Source organism: Anabrus simplex, chromosome 1, assembly GCF_040414725.1.
Source record: "Anabrus simplex isolate iqAnaSimp1 chromosome 1, ASM4041472v1, whole genome shotgun sequence".
Classification (NCBI taxonomy): domain Eukaryota; kingdom Metazoa; phylum Arthropoda; class Insecta; order Orthoptera; family Tettigoniidae; genus Anabrus; species Anabrus simplex.
This window is the reverse complement of record NC_090265.1, coordinates 55,104,288-55,126,964: the sequence shown is the minus strand read 5'-3', so window position 1 is coordinate 55,126,964 and position 22,677 is coordinate 55,104,288. Positions and strand designations below refer to the sequence as shown.

General features: G+C 38.9%; 1 protein-coding gene across 1 annotated transcript in view; it reads right to left on the bottom strand.

Moving 5' to 3' along the window:
- LOC136884060 (intermembrane lipid transfer protein Vps13) overlaps positions 1–22,677 on the bottom strand; it is an 816,621-nt gene that overhangs the window by 315,319 nt on the left and 478,625 nt on the right. Inside the window, exons 31-32 of the mRNA XM_067156088.2 lie at positions 21,344–21,669; positions 9,237–9,344 (exon numbers count right to left, since the gene is read on the bottom strand). Coding sequence (XP_067012189.2) covers positions 9,237–9,344; positions 21,344–21,669 — 434 coding nt within the window. The remainder of the gene's footprint in view (positions 1–9,236; positions 9,345–21,343; positions 21,670–22,677) is intronic.

Sequence of the window (22,677 nt, the reverse complement as noted above, 5' to 3'; positions counted from 1 at the left end):
ATCTAATAAGTTGAATTGAAGGAAGAAAACAAATAGACATAGGCATACTCTGTGAAAAGAAAATGCTATTTGCTTTACGTCGCATCGACCCAGATAGGTCTTATGGCGACGATGGGATGGGAAAGGTCTAGGAATGGGAAGGAAGCGGCCGTGGCCTCAATTAAGGTACAGCCCCAGCATTTGCCTGGTGTGAAAATGGGAAACCACGGAAAACCATCTTCAGGGCTGCCGACAGCGGGTTTTGAACCCACTATCACCTGAATGCAAGTTCATAGCTGCACGTCCCTAACTGCACGGCCAACTCACTCGGTAAAAGTAAATACCAAACCAATTTGGGTGTATGATTACACTGTTGTGAGACCAGCAGCCCTGTGAGTGAGTGCTAGCCCATGGTGAACAAAGTGCATGCTTTGGAAATGACTATGCTCATACAGTCCCTGGGAATCAACCAACTGGATAAAATAGGCAATGAAAATATCAGGTATGGGAGGAACCCTACTGAAGAAAAACGACAGATAAGACTTTGATGGTATCGATATGTTTATCGTTCTACGTTGCGATTTTATTTGATGCAAATAAATATCCAACGAGAACACGTTCACTTCCTTGTATAAACTACTTTATTTACACTGTACGTCACAACACACAATTATACACAGTAGTAAATGACACTATATACAACACTCGATAGCGGAGTACCCTGAAGTTGATTTTGTCAAGTACAGATATCAACAATACTGACGCGCGCACTATAACATACTCTCTCTTGAATTCACCGACTCACTCACTTGAGTTCAATACTCAGACTCCACCTCGGAGCCCAACAGTCACTCCCAGTCCATCACTTGCCCGAGTCCCAAGAACTAAGAACTGCGAACTTAGAACTCACTTCACTGACTGACAGCTCGATATATATACCATTCGATCAACCATATAGAATGATCACTTTCTGGAAGAGTTCTTACCACACTCTGATGGAACACACTCGAAACATCGATCGACCAGCTAGTAGAATGGGTACTCGAACATTCGTTTCAGTATTTACAAACATGTACAGAAATATCTACAACATAAGACCTATCTGTGTCGGTGCGACGTAAAGCCCATAGCAAAAAAAAAAAAAAAAAATATCTACAACATTCGTAATGTTTCTACATGTATCTGGATAGTAAAACCTTACAGTAAGTTTCCAGAACCTTTCATTTATACCAAATGTAGTACATTAAGTCCAACATTACAAGTAATGAAAATCATTTTATTTTCCGTATTGAAAGAATCTCAATAATAATAATAATAATATAACAGAATTTATTGGACTCCAACCTATTCAATACATTACAGGATGTTAACATTTTTAGTTAAACATCGTTAAAATGGAGACATGTTTCACCCCCCATGTGGGGCATCATCAGTCATATCAAAGAACCTCAAAATTAAACCAGATGTCTGGTTGAAAATTAGGAACATAATATGTAAGAAAGAATACATTAAAAAACACGTACAAGGTCCTATCCTAAACACAATAATAATAGACTAGTTACACATAGTAAAATACTCTAGTGGTTTCATAATATTAAAATGAGGCCATCATATGTACAGTATAACAATGAAAGTAATCAAAGTCTATATGATATTGAGTTCGATGGTAGTTCTACGTAGTATATACAAATGTTGGCAAAATAAAATACAATTTATAATTACTGTACACTTATTTATAATTGTTAAAATTGATGAGGTAAAACATTCCAATTTGTCTATTTGTAATTTGGCTCCAACCAAAATAATTCACCCTAGGATTCATGAGGTAGTCAACTCCGTTGGTCACTCTCTATATGAATGGAGTGCACAGTGCAAGTGGAACAGCTTTTGTTGATTATAAAATGAGGCTGTGCTAAGACAGAGTTAAAACAACACCAGCTTCAAATGAAGATAGTTAAAAAACATCATTAGATTCTTCCTAGTTGACTAGAGGTTTGTGTATATTTTGTTGTTGAAGTGTGGGAAAGTCAGTTGTTGGTTGAATGGGCAATGGTCGAAAATGTTGTGCAGTGCAATCGGTGTTTGAGCTGTCCTACATGTGAGGGAATCTGAAAATGGAGGATTTGTCTTAATTAGTTAAGTGAAATAACAGAAAAAGAGAGAAAAAGGGGGGGAAATCATTGAGAAATGAAAGATGTGAAAGTTAAAACTTACCTTGAAAGCTGTTGAGCTGTTACCTAATTGCTAGGAGGTTTGTGGAGCACTGGCTGTTTGCAATTAGATATGCAGAACATTTCAATGCCCAAAAGCACAATAAACACTCAGCCATGAGCATCCATATGAAAGACACCGGGCATAGTTTTACCACAATCGAACAAGATCTCCAAATATTAAAAAGACTAGATAAAGGCAGGCTCATGACCGAGTTCGAAAATTTATACATTTTTTTGGACCAAAAATATAATAAGAATAAAAATTTAAATGATCCAATAGACAATCGAAGCCCTCTTTACGAACAATTAATATTTTCGCTCAATAGTTTAAATCTGAAAGACAAAAGACTTGTTAACGTCCTCAAAACAAGCTATCCAAGCACCCCCACTAAGCTGCTCAACTCATCGTGCCCCTATTCTCCCTCCAATACACACAACTCCTCCCCAAGCGCCAATCGCATACCCACAGCTCCGCCTTCTCAAATCCACTCCCCTCCTCTAAGACGTCACACGTACAACACGAGGAACAGGACATAAGCGACAGCCAGTGCTCCACAAACCTCCTAGCAATTAGGTAACAGCTCAACAGCTTTCAAGGTAAGTTTTAACTTTCACATCTTTCATTTCTTAATGATTTCCCCCCTTTTTTTCTCTTTTTCCATTATTTCACTTAACTAATTAAGACAAATCCTCAATTTTCAGATTCCCTCACATGTAGGACAGTTCAAACACCGATTGCACTGCACATCGTTTTCGACCATTGCCCATTCAACCAACAACTGACTTTCCCACACTTCAACAACAAAATATACACAAACCTCTAGTCAACTAGGAAGAATCTAATGATGTTTTTTTAACTATCTTCATTTGAAGCCGGTGTTGTTTTAACTCTGTCTTAGCACAGCCTCATTTTATAATCAACAAAAGCTGTTCCACTTGCACTGTGCACTCCATTCATATAGAGAGTAACCAACAGAGTTGACTACCTCATGAATCCTAGGGCGAATTATTTTGGTTGGAGCCAAATTACAAATAGACAAATTGGAATGTTTTACCTCATCAATTTTAACAATTATAAATAAGTGTACAGTAATTATAAATTGTATTTTATTTTGCCAACATTTGTATATACTACGTAGAACTACCATCGAACTCAATATCATATAGACTTTGATTACTTTCATTGTTATACTGTACATATGATGGCCTCATTTTAATATTAAGAAACCACTAGCGTATTTTACTATGTGTATCTAGTCTATTGTTATTTTGTTTAGGATAGGACCTTGTACGTGTTTTTTAATGTATTCTTTCTTACATATTACGTTCATAATTTTCAACCAGACGTCTGGTTTAATTTTGAGGTTCTTTGATATGACTGATGATGCCCCACATGGGGGGCGAAACATGTCTCCATTTTAACGATGTTTAACTAAAAATGTTAACATCCTGTAATGTATTGAATAGGTTGGAGACCAATAAATTCTCTTATATTATTATTATTATTATTATTATTATTATTATTATTATTATTATTATTATTATTAAGTCCAACATACGAACATTATGGAATTTTCTACCGCGTTCGACTGTCTAGATTCTGAGGTTAAACAATACGTATTTGAGGTTATACAATTTTATACTACATATTTACAGGGAAATCATATATTAATCATATTTAACATTTAATAAAAGGTAATTTAGCCTTATATAAACTATAATTAAAATATATTAAACATAATAATTGAAGGTTTTACACCAATTACGATGTCGTACCTACGACAATTATCCCCCCTAAAACCTTCAATATCTACCCTGTACATTCCTTATTCCAGGTCTTAAATTATATCTAGGTGTCCTTATATCTATTTCTACGTCTTCCTTAGTCCTCACTATTCAGTTACACTTAGGCCACCTCAATCGCACTGTCTTCTCGTTGGCGTTGTTGAAGTCCACATATCGCAGCTAGATAGTTCAATCGATGGCCACCACCTTTTCATGGGGGATCCACTGGGTCTGGCTGACGGTGTCCCTGTTCTCCATAGCAATGATCCGCAGGTCCTCGAGTGGCAGTCGACACTCCACTGACTTTCCCCTTGGTCGTGCCTTTGTGTTCTGCCAGGATGTACGCATCTTTGTAGCCCACCGGTGTGATGCACGGGACAGGCTCGCACATCGTGGTCTTGGTCCTGTTGAGTCTCCTCTTTTTTCTGGGGTGCTGAATCCAACGTTCCTACCGGCATATGATTTTGTGCTGGGACTAGTGTCCTGGTTATGTGGCACCCTTGTTGGTTGCCGTCGCCACAAGGATCTCATCATCCCGTAGAGTTGTCATCTTCACGACGCCGGAGCCGCCATCACTGCTTGCAGGCTTCACCCGTGTCTCCAGAGCTGTCGTACCTTCACACAGGGCACTCTGCTTTTCCACTGGGCCTTGAACTACGGACTCCACCGTCGTTACAATGATCCTGTCGTCCCGTGGAGTTGCCATCTGCACGAAGCCAGAACCACCATCACTGCTTGCAGGCTTCACCCGTGTCTCCAGAGCTGTCGTGCTTTCACACAGGGCACTCAGCTTTTCCGCTGGGCCTTGAACTATGGACTCCACCGTCGTTACAATGATCCTGTCGTCCTGTGGAGTTGCCATCTGCACGAAGCCGGAACCGCCATCACTGCTTGCAGGCTTCACCTGTGTCTCCAGAGCTGTCGTGCTTTCACACAGCGCACTCGCTGTTTCCGCTGGGTCTTGAACTACGGACTCCACCGCGGCTCGTACTTTGTTGTCCAACGACTTGATTTGGTCATTTATTCCTTGAGACTGGGCCTCTATTTTTCCCTGGAGTTTTTCAGACTGGGCCTCGATTTTAACCTCTAGTTTTTCGGACTGGGCTTGAATCAAAGCCATTAGTTGTGTGAACATACTGCATACCCGGTTGTTGGTTTCTTCCGAGGTGACTTCGAAGTAGAAACTGTCTGGGTCCTCTCTGTTGTCCATCAAATCCTGGCGCAGCATCTCTTGTAAGTTCGCTTTTCTTCCAGCCGTCGGTAAACCTCGGGATGTCAGCGCTTTCCGTAACATCACCAAGCTCATTTGGTTGATCTTCATTGCTGAAGTTTTGAAGTGTCCTGTCACGGTTGCCAATTTATCATTCTACGTTGCGATTTTATTTGACGCAAATAAATCTCACACGAGAACACGTTCACTTCCTTGTACAAACTACTTTATTTACACTGTTCGTCACAACACACAATTATACACAATAGTGAATGACACTATATACAACACTCGATAGCGGAGTACACTGAAGTCGATTCTGTCGAGTACAGATATCAACAATGCTGACACGCGCACTATAACATACTCCCTCTTGAATTCACCGCCTCACTCGAGTTCAATACTCAGACTCCACCTCGGAGCCCAACAGTCACTCCCAGTCCATCACTTGCCTAAGTCCCAAGAATTGAGAACTGCAAACTTAGAACTCACTTCACTGATTGATAGCTCGATTAAAATACCATTCGATCAGCCATCTAGAATGATCGACTTCTGGAAGAGTTCTTACCACACTCTAATGGAACACACTCGAAACATCAATCAACCAGCTAGTCGAATGGGTACTCAAACATTCGTTTCAGTATTTACAAACATGTACAGAAATATCTACAACATTCGTAATGTTTCTACATATATCTGGATAATAAAACCTTACAGCAAGTTTCCAGAACCTTTCATTTATACCAAACTAGCAAGATACCCGTGCTTCGCTACGGTATTAAAATGAAATTTATAATTGAATGCTTAAAGTTTTATATATAATCCAATGAAATTTGCGATCTAACTCATTTTCTGAGAGAATAAGCCAAAAATTCATGATCTGACTCGTTTTCAGAGAGATTACAGGGAATTTCCTCCCATTTTTTAATCTTTCTTTCCAGCAATCGATTTCGTACTTCCTGGGCTAGGTCCAGGTATTCCACCCGGTCAGTTGTCTTACTAAAACTTTGCCATCTTTTTCTATAAGAATTTTTAATATGGATCAAATCCTTGAGGAGATCTGGCATAGTGTCGTCTTGGGTGCCTTGGCGGTACTGAACCTACGGCTGGACTGCAATCGTAGTCATTAACCGGCCAGGACCTGTTTCTAGTGCTGCCCACACATTTTGACGACGGTCCAGAACATTATTATTATTATTATTATTATTATTATTATTATTATTATTATTATTATTATTATTATTACTGATCGTTTGGAATCCACAGCAAAATGCAAGACCACTACTTCACGGTAAATTACATCTGCTGCCATTGTCATTGCTGACAATTTCACCAGTACCATCGTCGCGCGTAGGCAAGTGCGCGAGATTTCTGGCGACACGAATGATATACTTCCGTGCATTATTGACCTTAGTATAGAGGTGAACAATTGCACGGTCAATTTCATTCCTATCGTTTATTTCAAATGTGATTAAATTTTTAATTATATGCCAGGAGAATCTACTGTAATCTATGTTCTCCAAAGAAAAAGATGGTTCACGAAAACGAACCCAGGAAAGATAAAAAAATGATCAGTTTATGAGCATAATAAGTAAATTATGAACAGTAAAATCAATTGATTTCAACTCCTTTTTCACCCCACCACCGTTAATTTGATTTAACCCCACCCCCCCCCCCAAAAAAAGGCATGTTTCCTTATGTTTAAAGGAGATTCCAAATACCAAATTCCACATCTGTTACAACTTCAGCTTCTGAGATATCAGTATCCTAATTAAAAGAATTCAACCCAATTTTCAGTCCCTTTTACCCCGCCACCTAAGTGGTTTTTCAGAAAACAAAAAATACATGTTTATTTTTAATAGGGATAAAAAATACTATTTTTAACTTCAGTAACATTTTAAGTTTTTGAGATATACTGTAGAAATGCTCATTTTAAAATTTCACCCCCTTTTAATTCCCCTTAAGTGGAGTTTCCGAAAACAAATCACCTACGTTTCTTTTCTTTTACAGGAGATTCCAAATACCAATTTTTACGTCTGTAACATTTTACATTTCTGAGATATACTGTAGATATAAGTATCCTCATTAAAGGCATTCATCCCTTTATACCCCTTTTCACCCTTCCTATTGGGATTTTCTGAAAACAAAAAAATATGTGTTTCCTTATTTTTAAAGAAGATTCTAAATACCAATCTTTACATCTGTAAACTTTTAAGTTTTGAGATATAGATACACTCATTTTAAAATTTCCCCCCCCCCCCCCCCCCCCTTTCACCCTGTTAGCAACGAAATATCCAAAAATCCTCTTTTAGCGAGCACCTACATGTCAATATGAATGTATCGCCAAAATTTCATTTCTTTAAGTTTAGTACTTTTGGCTCTGCGATGAGTCAGTCAGTCAGTCAGGACATGTTATTTTATATATATAGAAAGATATAGTACAATAAGTCCAACATATGAACATTATGGAATTTTCTACCGTGTTCGACTGTCTAGATTTTGAGGTTAAACAATACGTATTTGAAGTTATACAATTTTATACTACATATTTACAGGAAAATCATATATTAATCATATTTAACATTTAATAAAAGATAATTTAGCCTTATATAAACTGTAATTAAAATATATTAAACATAATGATTGAAGGTTTTACACCATTTACGATGTCGTACCTACGACATGTTAACAGAACTCTGGCAACATCTCCGGTAGCTGTAGTTCCCAATCTGGAAATACATGGGTTAAAATCTTGTAAAAAGTCATAATTGAACACTATTTACAGTGATACGCAGGCGGCAGATCTGATATCCTTCAATGTGAGAGACAGATGTAAGTTGAAAAACCAGTATATTAGTTTCACCTAGACAATACCTATAAGTTTATTTACAATTCAAATTTGTAAAAAGATCATATTAAAATAACAGGACATATTTCAGCTGCAATAGGCGATTTTCAGCTGTCCAAAATTAACTTAAAATTAATGGACTAAAAGTTACAAAACATGAATAAAATTCACACTCATATGATATACGGTACTTACAAATTAAAATAAGTGCATGTTGTGTCATCATCAGATGAAGAAGTCGATAGATGTAATGTGACGAAATCAGAACAGTTCTAGGTAATTAATGATGATGCTCTAATAAAAGTTCTGTCCTTAAAATTAGTTTCATGCAAAAATGACAGTTGATTCAGTAAAATTGTTGTTTCACTTAATATAAAAAACTTCTAAAATGTTGAGAATTCACAAATGTAGATCAAATTGATTTAATACCAACCAGACCACTGAGTGGAAATCAACTGCCGTCTGGTCATGTTGTGCATTATAAGTTCCATATTGCAATTCAATAAATTTCAAACTTCTTTGAAATCATTTTAGAAACAATTAGGTAGACATACTGACAGGGAATCAGCCACCTGCATGACAGCCCCAAATGCAAATAAGTTGTAAATTATTTTCTCACTGTTGACTGATTTGGTAATTTTTTAAAAATCTAAAGTTTTTAATATATCAATTTTAGCTTGCATGAAAATATGCATCAGATACAACTGGAAGCTGGATATTCTATAATGATTGTTATGTACATATTTAGGACAGTATGAATGTTTCTGGAGATGATAGGAAGTTTGTGAACAAAGTAATAATCAGAAACATCTCTTATTTTTTCTTGCACAGTATACATCCAAAAAAACATAAAAGATTGGATGTTATATTTTGCACAACTTTTATTACAACTTTCTTTTCAATACAGCTAATATTAATGGAGAAATTTGACAATTCCTGTTTTAGTCCCCTTAATACCGTTACACCACTGTACAGCATATGAATAAAATAATACATAACTTATTGCATTTGCAGGAAAATTTTGAGAAATTTTCACAGGATGTCATAAGAAGCAAACAGACACAGACACAAATTTAACTGAATCTATGCTTGACTTCTGTATACCTAATCCAAAATAAAAATGAAGTATGAGGCAGAAATCTCAAGTGTACAGATAAAATTATAATTTTATTTTTCTAGATATAAAATAAATAAAAATTACCTTTGAGGATATATCGATGGTTAGAGCGGGAGGTTGCACAGGGATATCTATAACATCATCTACAGATGTTACAGGACTAAGAGCTGGTTGTTGTTTGTTCATTTGAATCTATAACAAAATACAAGAAAAATTATGCCATTACTGGAAATATCATGCACAAATGAACTAGTAATATTACTATGAGGCCAAATCATTTGCATATACATATATATCACACTTAGATGGTATCATATACTGGAATAGGTGATATAGCAAAGAGTAAAGTACGCTCAGAGTCCAGGAGAGATATGAAAACAATGAGGCTTTGTGATAACCTATGAAAGGAGAGGGAGAAAGCATGGGAGGGAGGAGGGAAAGGAAGTTAGGGCAGTGTAAACAGCATTAACCAGAACCCAGAAGGAAGATAGTTTCAGACAACTTTTTCATATCTAGGAACGGATCTTTAGACAAGCTTCAACACTACTTCATAAGGCTCAAATAACCCAGCAATGGCTAAATGTGAATGTGCTAGACTTCATTATTATACACGATTTAGAAAAATTAGGGGAACATTTTTTTGAACAATGCCATGCTCCACAAAACAATACCTTACACATAGGTATATTACCAACTAAACCTTTATTCTTTACCGTTGAAGTATACTAAAGAACATCGATGGATTCGCATTCATTTTCAAAACACAAATGGAAATGTCCAAATAGGGGCAAAAACGAAGTGATAACAGTCCTCCAGGTTGGATTTTTATCACAGTTAGAGAGCTTTAGTATGGTGTATGGCCTCCACGAGCATTTATCACAGCTTGGCACCTATGTGGCATGCTCCGTATAAGTCGACGGAGGTCACTTTGTGGTATCAGGTCCCTTTCTTCAATGAGAGCCTGCTTGAGGTCTCTGAGAGTGTGGTGGAACAGGACGTCCACGAACACTTCCGTCAAGCCTATCCCACACACGCTCAATGGAATTAAGGTTGGGACTCACTGCTGGCCATTCCATCTCTTAAATTTCCAGTTCTTGCAAGACAGCTCTGGTGATGCACGCTACATGAGCCCTGGCACTGTCGTGCACGAGTACGAATTCAGGGCCAACACCGTATGCAGCAACCAACACATGCTGTAGCAGTATCTGCTTGATGTACCTCGCAGCGGTAAGATTACCACGGACGACGACAAGATCCGTACAGCCATCAATACTGATGCCACCCAGCACCATCACAGAACCTTGTCCGAATCAGTCGCCTTCCTGGACAACATTTGGCATGTACTGCTCACCACAGCGTCTCCATACATGTTGACGTACATCATGCTGTGTCAGGGGAAATCTGGACTCGATTGTGAACAACACAGTTGGCAGTTGAGGTAGGTACGGGCAAACAGAAGGCAAGCCGCACAATGTTGCTGCGTTGAACGGGGCGGCACTAGAACAGGACGTCTAGGTCATAAGGGCACTTCTCTTAACCTGTTCTTTACTGTCTAGTCGTTCAATTCAATCACCTTATGTCGCTGTTGCTCACTTAGCACCACCCGGGGGACACGTTAAGGACAATCAATAGGTACAATCTTGTAGACGTGAGCAATGTGTGAATGCAGTGAAGAGGAGCAGACCATGGACTATGTCATCCTGCGCTGCCCTCTTCATGCCTACTCCGGAAGCCCCAGCGACCTGTTTCATCTTTCAGAAGGTGCTGTAGAGTGGCTGAAACACTTGGACCTGGACTTATAAATTTGTAGTTATAATCACCATACGATTAAATAAATAAACTGTCTAGTCAGACCCCGTGACTCCAATGACCCTCTTGAGGTGTTGTTGCAATTTCCTGGCAGTTGCTGAATGATGCTGCAATGCACAGATGGTCAGATATTGGTCATCCTGTGGGGTTGTCATGCATCCACCACCTTGTCCAAACCTTCTTGTGAACTGGCCTGTCTCAATGTAGCGATTCCACAAGCGGTGAATAACTGACGGAGAGACATCAAGATCCAAAGCAACATGACGAAAAGTCCATCTTTTCTGGATCAAAATTAAGGCCCTTGCGACTTGAACCTCGTAAAGATGTTTTATGGGATGTGCTGGTTGATGTACAATGTGCTCAAATGACCGCAGTAGTCTGTGTACCTCACGATGACACACGGACCCACCGCTATTCAGTTTGTTTTGAGGGGTCACCTGACAGTTTAATGCATGGCTATGCCTACAGATGGAGTGTAACTTCGATTTGACATACCCTGAGTAGCTAAGGTCTTAAGGTATGCTGTACGACCATTGGAACCCCATCTACCAAATTAACGTTCACATACCAAACGTTACAAAACATATTCCCCAAATTTTTTTGAACTGTGTACTTCTAATAGGACGTCTTATAGTCCTGATCTCAACTTTATGAATTACAAAATACATTAACAATTATTCCATCACTGATATTTTCAGTGATGAAATAATTTTTAATATATACTCTCAACGCTTCAGGACTTGAAAAGGAAGCCCTAATGTCACTAGTCTCAAAATCGTCATCGTCATCATTGTCATCTACAGTTTCCAGCTGTTGGCCCGGTCTGCTTGGAACATAAGCCTCTCCACCTCCTCTTGTCTTCCCACCACTTCTCCCTCTTCACTCTTGCCCAGACCTCTTCTCTTCTCGGCATACACTCTTCTACTTCTTTTATTCACCTGTCTCTTGGTTTTCCTCTTGGATATTTCCCTGTTATCTCTATTTCGTGCATCGTCCTGGGTATCCTTTCCTCTATCATTCTCTTCATGTTTACATACCATCCAAATCTAGATGCCTCTATCCTGTTCTGTAGTGGGTTTTCTTTTATTATATCTTTAACCATCTAATTTCTCATCTTATCCATTCTTCTTACCCCTATCCTGCTTCTCAAAAATTTGCTTGTATCCCAATCAAGGCTCTCTGCCTCATTACTCAAGTTTCTGCTACATACATCAGAATAGGTACATATAGTAGTGTATCCTGTACATCACTCTTTTGCTTCTCTGAGGGATATCCTTGCTCCAAACCAGATGTCTGACACTTTTCAGGAACACTCCTGCTTGTCTTCTATGCTCAATTATTTCCTTATAATTTCTTCCACTTTTGCTCTATGATACTTCCCAGGAACTTGAAACTCTACTTTCCTAAGCCATTCCCCTCCAAGCATTATCCCTCCCATAGGTCTCTCCTTCTTTCTAGTCTCAAGATACACGGTATAATTTGCTGAGGAGGTATTAATGTGACTTCAGAATTACATGTTTGTCATAGGCAGTCATTCCCTTAGCCAAGTCTGGCATCACTTACTCCATTGAGGTCTCATCTACATTGCGGTATTGGGGTTTTGCAGAGAGTTCATCACTGATTCCTATCCCTTGATTAGGTTCTGGCTTCCCTCCATTTGATCCCTGCCCCACTGTTGCTTGCCTCTATGTTGTGCTTCCCGAGCCATTTGTCGGTACTGATCCTCTGGCATCCTGAGAAGAAGACCAAAGCAGTGTAATTGTGTTTCCTGATAACTTCTTCCATAGGTTTTATGGTAAGGCTTGCTCCTGCGGGCCTCATTCCAGACCCTGTCCCATCTGCCTTGTATTCCATGCTTCTCAGCGACCTCATCTCTGAATCTTGACTGGCGACTGCTGCAAGGTACTTAAATTTTGCCACCTCCTCTAGGTTCTCTCTCCATCTAGATTGATAGTAAGCTGTCCTGGGTTGTGTACAATGATCATAGCCTTTGTCTTCTCTATGCTGATGATCATGCCTCATCAGCTCTACTCATCTTGTTACACGTCTAGACTAAACTAAAAGTTTCTTTTTGTGCTCGCCAACAGAGCTATGTCATCCGCAAAAGGTTATATCCCAGTATCCAAGAGTTACAGTAAGTGCTTTGTAGGTGACTTGCAGCTTTTCATCACATCATCCATGGGGATACAGAACTATAATGCTGACACGATGTACCCTTTATCCTACACCAGCAATTGTTCTGACCAGCAAGTCTTCCCTGAAGTGCATACTTGAGCTCTACAGGTTGTGTAAAAGCTCTTTATTGCTTCAATTAAGCTGCACTCCACATTTTGTCCCTGCAGCACATGCCATAACTCTTTCCAAGAGAACTTTGAAAAAAGATTTTTTTTTCAAGGTCTGAATAGCAAATACGTGCTTTACTCCATGTTCTATGAGCTTTTCGCTGATTTGTCTGAGTATAAAGATCAGATCCTGCACGGTGTGCCTTACCAAAAACTGCACTGTGCTTCTGCAAGCTTGCTTTCTGTGTTGGGGAGCATGAGCATACCTTTTGAGGTATGCTAAGCAACGAGATTCCTAGGTAATTTGAGCATTCAAGGCTGCCTTTGGGATGATATTTTGTTTCCATACTAGCTGGATGAGTGGTGGTTATTATCAGCCTCAGAAAGCCTGGGCATTGTCGTCGGCCGCTACTTGTTTCTGAGAATACGTTTTTCTCCTGCAATTCTTCTCAAGGTCTATTGGCTCTGTGGAGATGTCTCTGATGACTGATCAAGCCAATCTTCGCTTGAAACATGCAGTCACACAGGTCACATCTAAAGGCGAGTGGAGTAGACAGTTGGATCTGACATAGTTTCTGCTTTTCATGAGTTTCAATTTCTTGTCTGCAACATGCCTGCTCAAACAGCGAGACACCTTCTGCAGTAGCTTTGTGCCAAAAAACATGGATTTGTGCAGTTGTTGCCTAGGTGTTAGCAATTATGTTGGTGCTATTCATAGTCTTCTTAAGCTGGTCTTTACAAAGTTTCAAAACAGCACCTTGGGGCTTTTTGCCATGACCAAGCTCACCATAGAAAAGTTGTTTAGGCAGTCTGCTATCATTCATATGCTGGATAGGACCATCCCATCTAAGCTGACGAATGATTATGAAGGCTTCTATGCTGATCATATGCGCCTTGTCACAAACTGCCACATTATTTATGTAGTCCCATTTGATGCTCATGATGGATCTAAGTTTCTTTATGTCATGATGGTAAAGTGTCCAGGTTTCACATCCATAAAGTGATGTTACAATTACAGCTTGGTACACCATGAGTTTGGTATACATTTTGAGATCCTTATTCAAAAACACTCTGTGGGAGAGGCGCCCGTAAGCTGCATGGGCAGAGCGTATTCTATTTTCCACATCCTTTTCTGACTTGCAGCGAGTAGTTAGAATACTACCAAGGTAGGTGAATTGGTCTACCTGTTCAAGAGGTGTTCCTGCTATTGTGACAGTTAGTTCAGGGACGGTACCATCTGGTGCCGGCTGTGCAAGTACTTTAGTCTTATGGGTGTTGATGGTCTGACCAAATTGTTCATAAGCTTCCTTAAAACAGTTGGAGGTATGTTTGAAGCTCCTCAGGTGTAAGAGTAGGTGTTGCATTGTCACCAGCATAATGAAGCTCCATTATGTGAGTATTATGAGTCTATATCTGAGATCAGAGCCTGGTTTGATTGAACAGTCCACCATCATCACAAAACGTAATTTCTACACCTACGTGGTTGATAGTAGAAGTCTCGTGAAGGATGGCTGCCAAGTACAGGGCAATAAGGGTGGGGGCAAGGACACAGCCTTGCTTAAGCCCGTTTGTGATAGGGAATTCTTCTGTTAACTTGTCCTACCATTCCATCATGAAGAGCCTGGATTAAGCCTACAAAATGGCCAGGACAGCCAAAGCACTGTAATATCATCCACGCAGCTTCTCTAGGAACAGAATCAAAGGCCTTTTCCAGATCGTAAAATACTAAAAGAAGTGGGATTTGTAGTTCTCTGCAGTTCTCTTGGATTTGTCTAGCACAAACAATCATGTCAATAGTACCTCTTGAGGCACGAAACCCACATTAAGACTATTTCAGAGACAGTCTGAAGACAGTTGAACAAAATCCCTGTTATGGATAGTAGGAAAATACCATGATAATTGTCACAGATACCTCAATCACCTTTTTGAAAATGGTTACCATGGTGGCATTTTTCATGCTGGCAGGCACCTTCTGTGTTTCCTAAATTACAAGAATTAGGGAGAAAATTCTGGCTTCAAATATAGTCCTCCACTTTGAATAAGTTCCAGAGGGATGTTATCTGGTCTGGGAGATATTCTTGGTTTCATACTTTCGAGGGCTTTGGTGAATTCATGGAAGGTTGGTTGGACTGCCATCCACATTTGCAGAGGATGTTGTGGTACATGTTGGAAGAAGTCTTCGGCAGCAGTTGAGCTTTGATTTAAAAGTAGGCTGAAGTGTTCTTTCCAGCGTCTTAATATGTCTTGAATGTCTGTAAGGATGGTGTTATTGTCAACGGCTTTCAGTGCACATGATGAAGAGTGAGAAGGCCCAAAATGTTCCTTTAGTTTGTCCTAGAAATTTCAAAGGTCTCTGGTATCGGACAAATTCTGGAGCTCCTTAGCTTTCTGCTGCCACTATTTGTTTTTCATCTGGCTTATATCAGCCTGACATTTCATCTTAAGCTCATTTTGAAGTTTGGATTTCTTCCTTAAAGGCTTTGTGAAACAAGAATGTGGTTTCTAGCGCACAAAAATTCTGAGACTGCTGTTAAGAAGTCTATGATCCGTCCAACAGTCATTGATGTTTCTACCTGTTTTTGTGATGAGGACTTGTTTCTTGTCGAGTTATGACAATCAATGAGGTGCCAGTGTTCTGAACATGGTGCATCCATGTAATCTTGTATCTGGTTGATAAACGGAATTGTGTGTTGGTGATGAGTTCATGCTCAGCACAAAGGCCAAGAAGAAGTAATCCATTTGCATTACAGTTTCTTATACCTTGATTGGCCATGACATTACCCTATAGCCAATTATCTCTACCCGTTCTAGCACTGAAGTCCCTTAGTAATAATAATTTATCCATGGTGGGCACTTTGGAAACTATTGTATTCAGTTGATGATAGAATTGATTCTTAGAATTTTCAGAGCTGTCCAAAATGATAAGAGATGAGAGTGATGTATTTATCTCCAGAGAGTGGTATGTGGAGGGTCACAAGTCTTTCATTAATTGCAGTAAGACTTAACCTATCCATGTTTATCAGTTTAGTTTTCACTGCAAATCCAACACCATGAATTCGATATTCATCTTCATTTTTCCCTTTTTAGAAGATGGCGTACCGTCCTATAAAAGACGCATAGTTCTTGTGCTGGGGGAACATAGGTAAGTGGGCAACCAGCAATTAATATTATGAAGGTGGGAATTATAAATGTTATGACACTGACAGGAAAATCAGAAGAGTCGATTGATTTTATGGAGAAAGAGAATATTGCAATAATGGGATTGAGTGAAGTCAAGTGCAGGGGAAAAGGAGTGAAGAGGATGAGTAGAAGGCACACCCTATACTGGAGTGGGGGAGGTGAGGCAAAGAATGGACCAGGAGTGATTGTTAATAAAATCCTGGATGAAAATGTGAATAGGGATTACGTTATTGATAGAATAATCAGAGTATGACTGAAAATTGAAGGAGGAGTGAAAGATTTCATCCAAGTTTATGCACTCCAAACTGGAAACAGTGAGGAAAATAGAGGAATTCTTGGAGACACTCAAGGAAGTAATTGCTGATGTGGACGTTACAGTCATGGAGATCTCAATGCCCAGGTTGGAAATGACAGAATTGGTAAAGAAGTGATTGGTCCATTTGTATATGGAGAAAGAAACAGCGAGGGAGATAAGCCGATTGATTTTTGTGAGAGAAAAGGTATGATTGTGGGTAACACTTGGTTTGGAAAGAAGAATAGTAGAAAGATCTGCAAAGAAATGGCTGGGGCAAAAGAAGGACAGAAACAGTTATTGATTATTTTTTGGTTGAGAAAATAAATCATGGACAGTTAATGGATGTAACAGCACTACCAGGTGAGGCATTTGATGGAGACCACAGAGTAGTGGTGGCAAAACTGAAAATACGTAAAATTGTGAGAGTAAAAGAAATAAGACAGAGGAAAATAAAAGTATGGAAATTAAAAGATAAAAGAACTATATCAGAAATAGAATAAGAAGAATTGACCAAATTTAACAACACATTTGTAAGCTGTGCAGGGAAGATTTGCGGCAGATCAGCGAGAGTGAAGGAAAAGGAGACACTTGGAGGCATGAAAAGGTGAAGGAGGTTGTTGAAAGAAGAAAGCATGGAATAGAGATAGGAAAGAAGTAAGATAAGTATCTGGAAATTGAAAGTAAGTGTAAAAGAGTGGTAAAGGAGGAAATGAAAAAAAAAATGTTGGGAGAGATTCACACAAGAGTTGGGAAAGGATGAACAGTAAATGGTAGAAAAATGGATGTTGTATGGATTGATAAAAAATAAAATAAAGGAAAACTACACAAAACAAGTGAAAGAAAAGAGTGGAAATGTAATAACAGACCCAGAGGAGATAAAGAATAGGTGGGAGGATTACCTTGATAAACTCCTGAATGTAAGAAATGATGCTGAAGGGAGTGTAGTGGTAAATGAGAATGAAATACGTGGAAATGATAAAGGCATCAAGACCTATTGGTCTACATTGGTTACATAGGCTGCTAAGGTGTATATGGAGGAAAAAGCAAGTACCTGATTGGTGAAAAGGTGTAATAACACCAGTATTAAAGAAAAGTGACAGGAAGGTATGTGACCATTATTGAGGAATTACACTGTTGTCACAAGTAGCAAAAATATTGTAGAGAATAATAGAAAGGAGGATGAGAGGAAGGGCAGAAAGAAATTTAGAAGAAGAGCACTATGGATTTTAACAGAGCAGGTCAATGATAGATCCTATATTTACCATGAGATCACTCATGGAAAAACAGTGTGAATACGGAAAAGATCTGGTGATGGTATTCCTTGATCTAGAGAAGGTATACGCTAGTGTTAATAGAGAAAAGGTGTAAGAAATACTGGAAAGAAAAGGATGTGGAAGGCAATTAAGGGAACTAATGAAAGCAACGTATAAGAACTGTTCCAGCTGCATCCAGACTCCAGTGGGGAGAACAGACTGGTTTAGAAACCAAACTGGGCTAAGATAGGGAAGTGTATTGTCTCCACTTATGTTTATAATGGTTATTATGGATGAAATTCTAAAGAAAACAAAGGCAATATATGGAGGGGATATGAAAACAATGTTGTTTGCAGACGACACAGTGTTCAACGGAGTCAACAATACAGAAGTGCAAATCCAACTAGAAGCTGTAAATGAAAATATTACAAAATATGGTATGAGCATACAATTTCCCATTCTTACTTCTTCTCTAATCTTCTCATTCCTAATCTAAAGAACAGAGAGGCATCAAGGAAATTACATGTCCCTTGGAATGGAACCCTCTTGGAACATTCTTTCACTCCAAAGTACCTCCGGGTAATGCTGGACTGCTCCCTCACTTTCAGAAAACACTGTTCCAACATCAAACACAAAGTCAGTGCTAGAAACAACATCTTGAGGAAGCTGAGAGCTACAAACTGGGGTGCAAAGCCACAAGTTCTTAGAACCACTGCATTGGCTCTGTGTTATTCTGCTGCACAATATGCATCCCCTGTGTGGTAAAGATCATCCCATGCCAAGACTGTGGATGCTGCCCTGAATGAAGCTTGCAGGTTAATTACAGGATGCCTAAAACCTACCCCTGTTAAGAAGCTAAACTGTCTTGCTAGCATTGCACCTCCAAATATTCGTCGAGAAGTCACTGCTGATCAAGAATGAATGAAGGCTGAAAGCGTTTAAGCTCACCCACTGTTTGGCCATCAACAATCTCAATCTAGGCTTAAATCCAGGAAAAGTTTCCTCCAGACATCAAAGCCCTTGAAATGACCACCAGATAAGGCAAGACTTTCCTTGTGGAAATCTAAGCAACAAGAATGGATGGAGCCGCGTGAACAACTTCCGGCTGGCTACAATGAAGAACTGGTGTCGGCAGGGCTAAGTCCTGACTTAAGTTATGGGGCTTCACATTAGAGGACAGCAAGTTAGACTGCGGTGAAGAACAAACAGTGAACCATATGTACCAATGTCCTCTCTGCCCATTTTCATGGTCAGAGCAAGATTTAATGCTTGCCGATGACAATGCCCTAGGTGTGGCTCAGTTTTGGAAAAACACCAGCTAGATGTACAGTAAATTTGGTCAATTTCTTTTGTTTGTTAATTTTTGTCATTTCTGTAAATACTTTAATTATTATTTTACTTTAACTATATATATTAAGTATGCTTCTGACATGAGTAAATAATTCCTAATCTTGTCCTTACTGGTGGTCTTTTGTACCAAGGTGCATAGGAATTTAATTTCAGCTGCCTGAGTTCAGAGATATGCCCATTAGTCACTGTAGGGGGTTTTAAGCCTGTATACAAGAATCGGTATTAAGACTCGTAGGGTATATCATCTTTGTTTTTCAGAGGTAGTCGTTCAACACTTGGCAGCCACCTTACACAATGGTAGAAATTTATCATCTTGTTGATTCACTTGCTCACCTCATGTTTGCCAGGTTGTCTTCAGAGATAACACTGCCCAAGTACTTGAAATCTGGGATGATGTCCAGCTTTGCTTCACTGAGTAGTTCGTCTCCTTGTACACCACCATCACTGCTATGTCTAGCTAGCGTTTATTAATACTGTTTTTTAATACAGGCTATTCCATTAGTAATATGCATTTCTCATAGACATTTTCTCCAACTCACTATGATTTGTAAGTACAGCTAAGTGCATGGATACTGATAGTTTTATAACCAACTTCCACACAGGACTGCATCAAAGAATTAAGTATGGTGTGTCTATTCAAGCGGCTTATGGTACAGGGGTAGCATGCTTATCTGGGTTCAAATCCCAGGGTTTTAGACTCTGGGCTAAAGATTGGGGCGGGCTGCAGTCAATCTTGTGAGACCAGCTATGAAACTGTCTGAAATTCAAGAGGACAAATTGGGGCAAATATTAATTTATAGGAAGGGAAGTTAGGGATTGGAATAACTTACCAAGGGAGATGTTCAATAAATTTCCAATTTCATTGCACTCATTCAAGAAAATGCTAGGAAAACAACAGATAGGGAATCTGCCATCTGGGCAACTGCCCTAAATGCAGATCAGTAGTGACTGATTGATTGATTGATTGATTGATTGATTGATTGATACAAGAGGCACCACACAAGGTCAAGAAAGCCAAGCAATATGGCTGAAGAGGTTGCCAAACTCGCCAAGTAAAACTTCAGTATGATCAAGTTATTTAGCTGGACAGCAGCTGACTTGGCAGACCAAGGCCCTAGTAGGCTGTTCAGTCATGGGTTTGCGCTGTTTGTTTGTTTGTTTGTTTGTTTGTTGTCTCTACTCAAGCTTTTCTGCAACTATCTGTATAGGGATCATATAATACTGGGAGAGAAACTGACTTGAACATTGTTAGAAAGCACTAAGTATTTGACAAAAACATTTTGAGTGATACTCATTTTATGAAGATAGATCCACCTGGTCATGTTACAAGGAATGGTAAAATTGCCAGTTGAATTTCAAGTTCAGTATTATAGGACGTCACAGATTTTTACTGCCTTCCATGTTGTTATACACCCATTGGTATATGGCCTTGCATCAATGGAAACTGTAAATATGTTTACTTGTGATTTAAAAAAAAATCTACTCATTAAAATTGTGATTCAATATTAAATAGAAATAAGTCAAAAGAATTATTTTTATTTCTTTTCTTTTCATTTTCAAGAAGGTTAAAACACCACACCTTTCTAGAATAGCATTAACATGGTCAGTAATGCTTACACAAGACAGCAACAATCTTTAAAATTAAGCAAGAAAGCCACTTTGCTTTCAATTATCTCAAAGCAGAAAAACTGACGTGGTGCATTTTAACAATGGCAATTCATATTATTATTATTATTATTATTATTATCATTATTATTATTATTTATCCTTCCTCAAATGAATGAGGGTGCCAAACCAACAAAGAATACCATACAATATAAATTTAGTACCTAGTCTAATTCCAATACAGAATAAAAGATAAGCAATAATTTTAATGATAATGTGGAGAAATAATCCTTGGTGACAAAGGAAAAGCAGATAAATTATTTTAACTGATTTAATTTAAGTCCTGTGAGTAATCCGTCATTTCTTTTGTACTCTTAAACATGCAGTATGTTTAAAATATTATCATTCATAGCATACCTGAGCCGTAAGCTCCCATGGTGTATGTGTGGTCTTTCCATCAACTATAGTCTCTACAGGTTCAACAAGTGGTTCCCATAAAGCTAAGACGCTGTTGTAATAGCTCACTCGCAAATTGAGGCCACACTCCACATGAAGCTGTGAACTCCAATTATTAACTGAGCCTTGAAAACCAAGTTCTAGGAGGATCATGGGTAAGGTTTGATTGCTAACACCTGCCTCCACTGTTACAACAATGGATGGAGCAGAGATCATGCAGATCTCGCCAAGTGCTGGGGCCGTATCATTCAAATCTTTTGTGAAGGCTACTGCATCTTCACCTTCCTCTGAAAGAAACAAGAAATGAGTGAATGTACATTCATCAGTGGATTCAGTGGGTCTCTATGTTCCGACTTTATCATTTGAGATTATGAAGACGAAGTAATTAAAGAAAGCAGTAGAAACAACATGAAAGAATCACAAGTATTGTCCACATTAATTGGTTTTAAAAACATGTAACACCAACTCTGCTGTACTTCGATATTTCTACAGGTGAAACCTATCGTTATACATATTTCACACACATTATGTGTATGATATCTTGTTACACACTGCACCCATAAGACGAATGGCCAGATGTATGCATTGATTAAAATTATTAATTTCTACATGTGAACATTGCAAATGGCAAGTCAGTGCAAATATTTCACAAGTGGCGACAAAGAGACCCCCCACGGAGAGAAGATAAATCCCCTCAACTTGTTTAGAAGCACGTCTGAAGAAGGCTTTCGCTAATAGCACTCTCCAATAAAGTTTTATGGTCCCGGCAATGTGAAACTCTCAGCTGAACTTTCCCCAGGAGGAAGAGGACATTGGAATTTGCCACACCTTAATGAGGGACTGAGACAGAGTCATACCTGATACCCCTCTGTGAAAATGGTTAAGTCCTTGTTTATGTGCGTCAATACAGGTGGAGGCAGTTTTTGGCCAATCAGAAAATTACAAAATTAAACCGCCCTGTTTGAGCAAAAATATTATTTAGTCTTTCGTGATTTGGAGAAGAGAGTTAATGGAAATGTACTGTACTCCAGTCTTCGACTAAAATTGAAGGAATTGTTTGTGTGGTTATGTGATAAATTATTTTAGAAGTAACAAGTTATCTGCATTTACGTTGAAAGTTTCTGAAGAATGGGTTCACCCACAAGACTGAGTGTCATGGTGGGAAACTGCCATATTTATCAGTAAAATAATCCCAGTGATGCTTACCAATCTGTGGAAAAATGAACGATCATTTCTTATAATCTAGTGCAACATTTCAACCACACTGATTTTTGAAGTCATCAGAGTTTATTCAG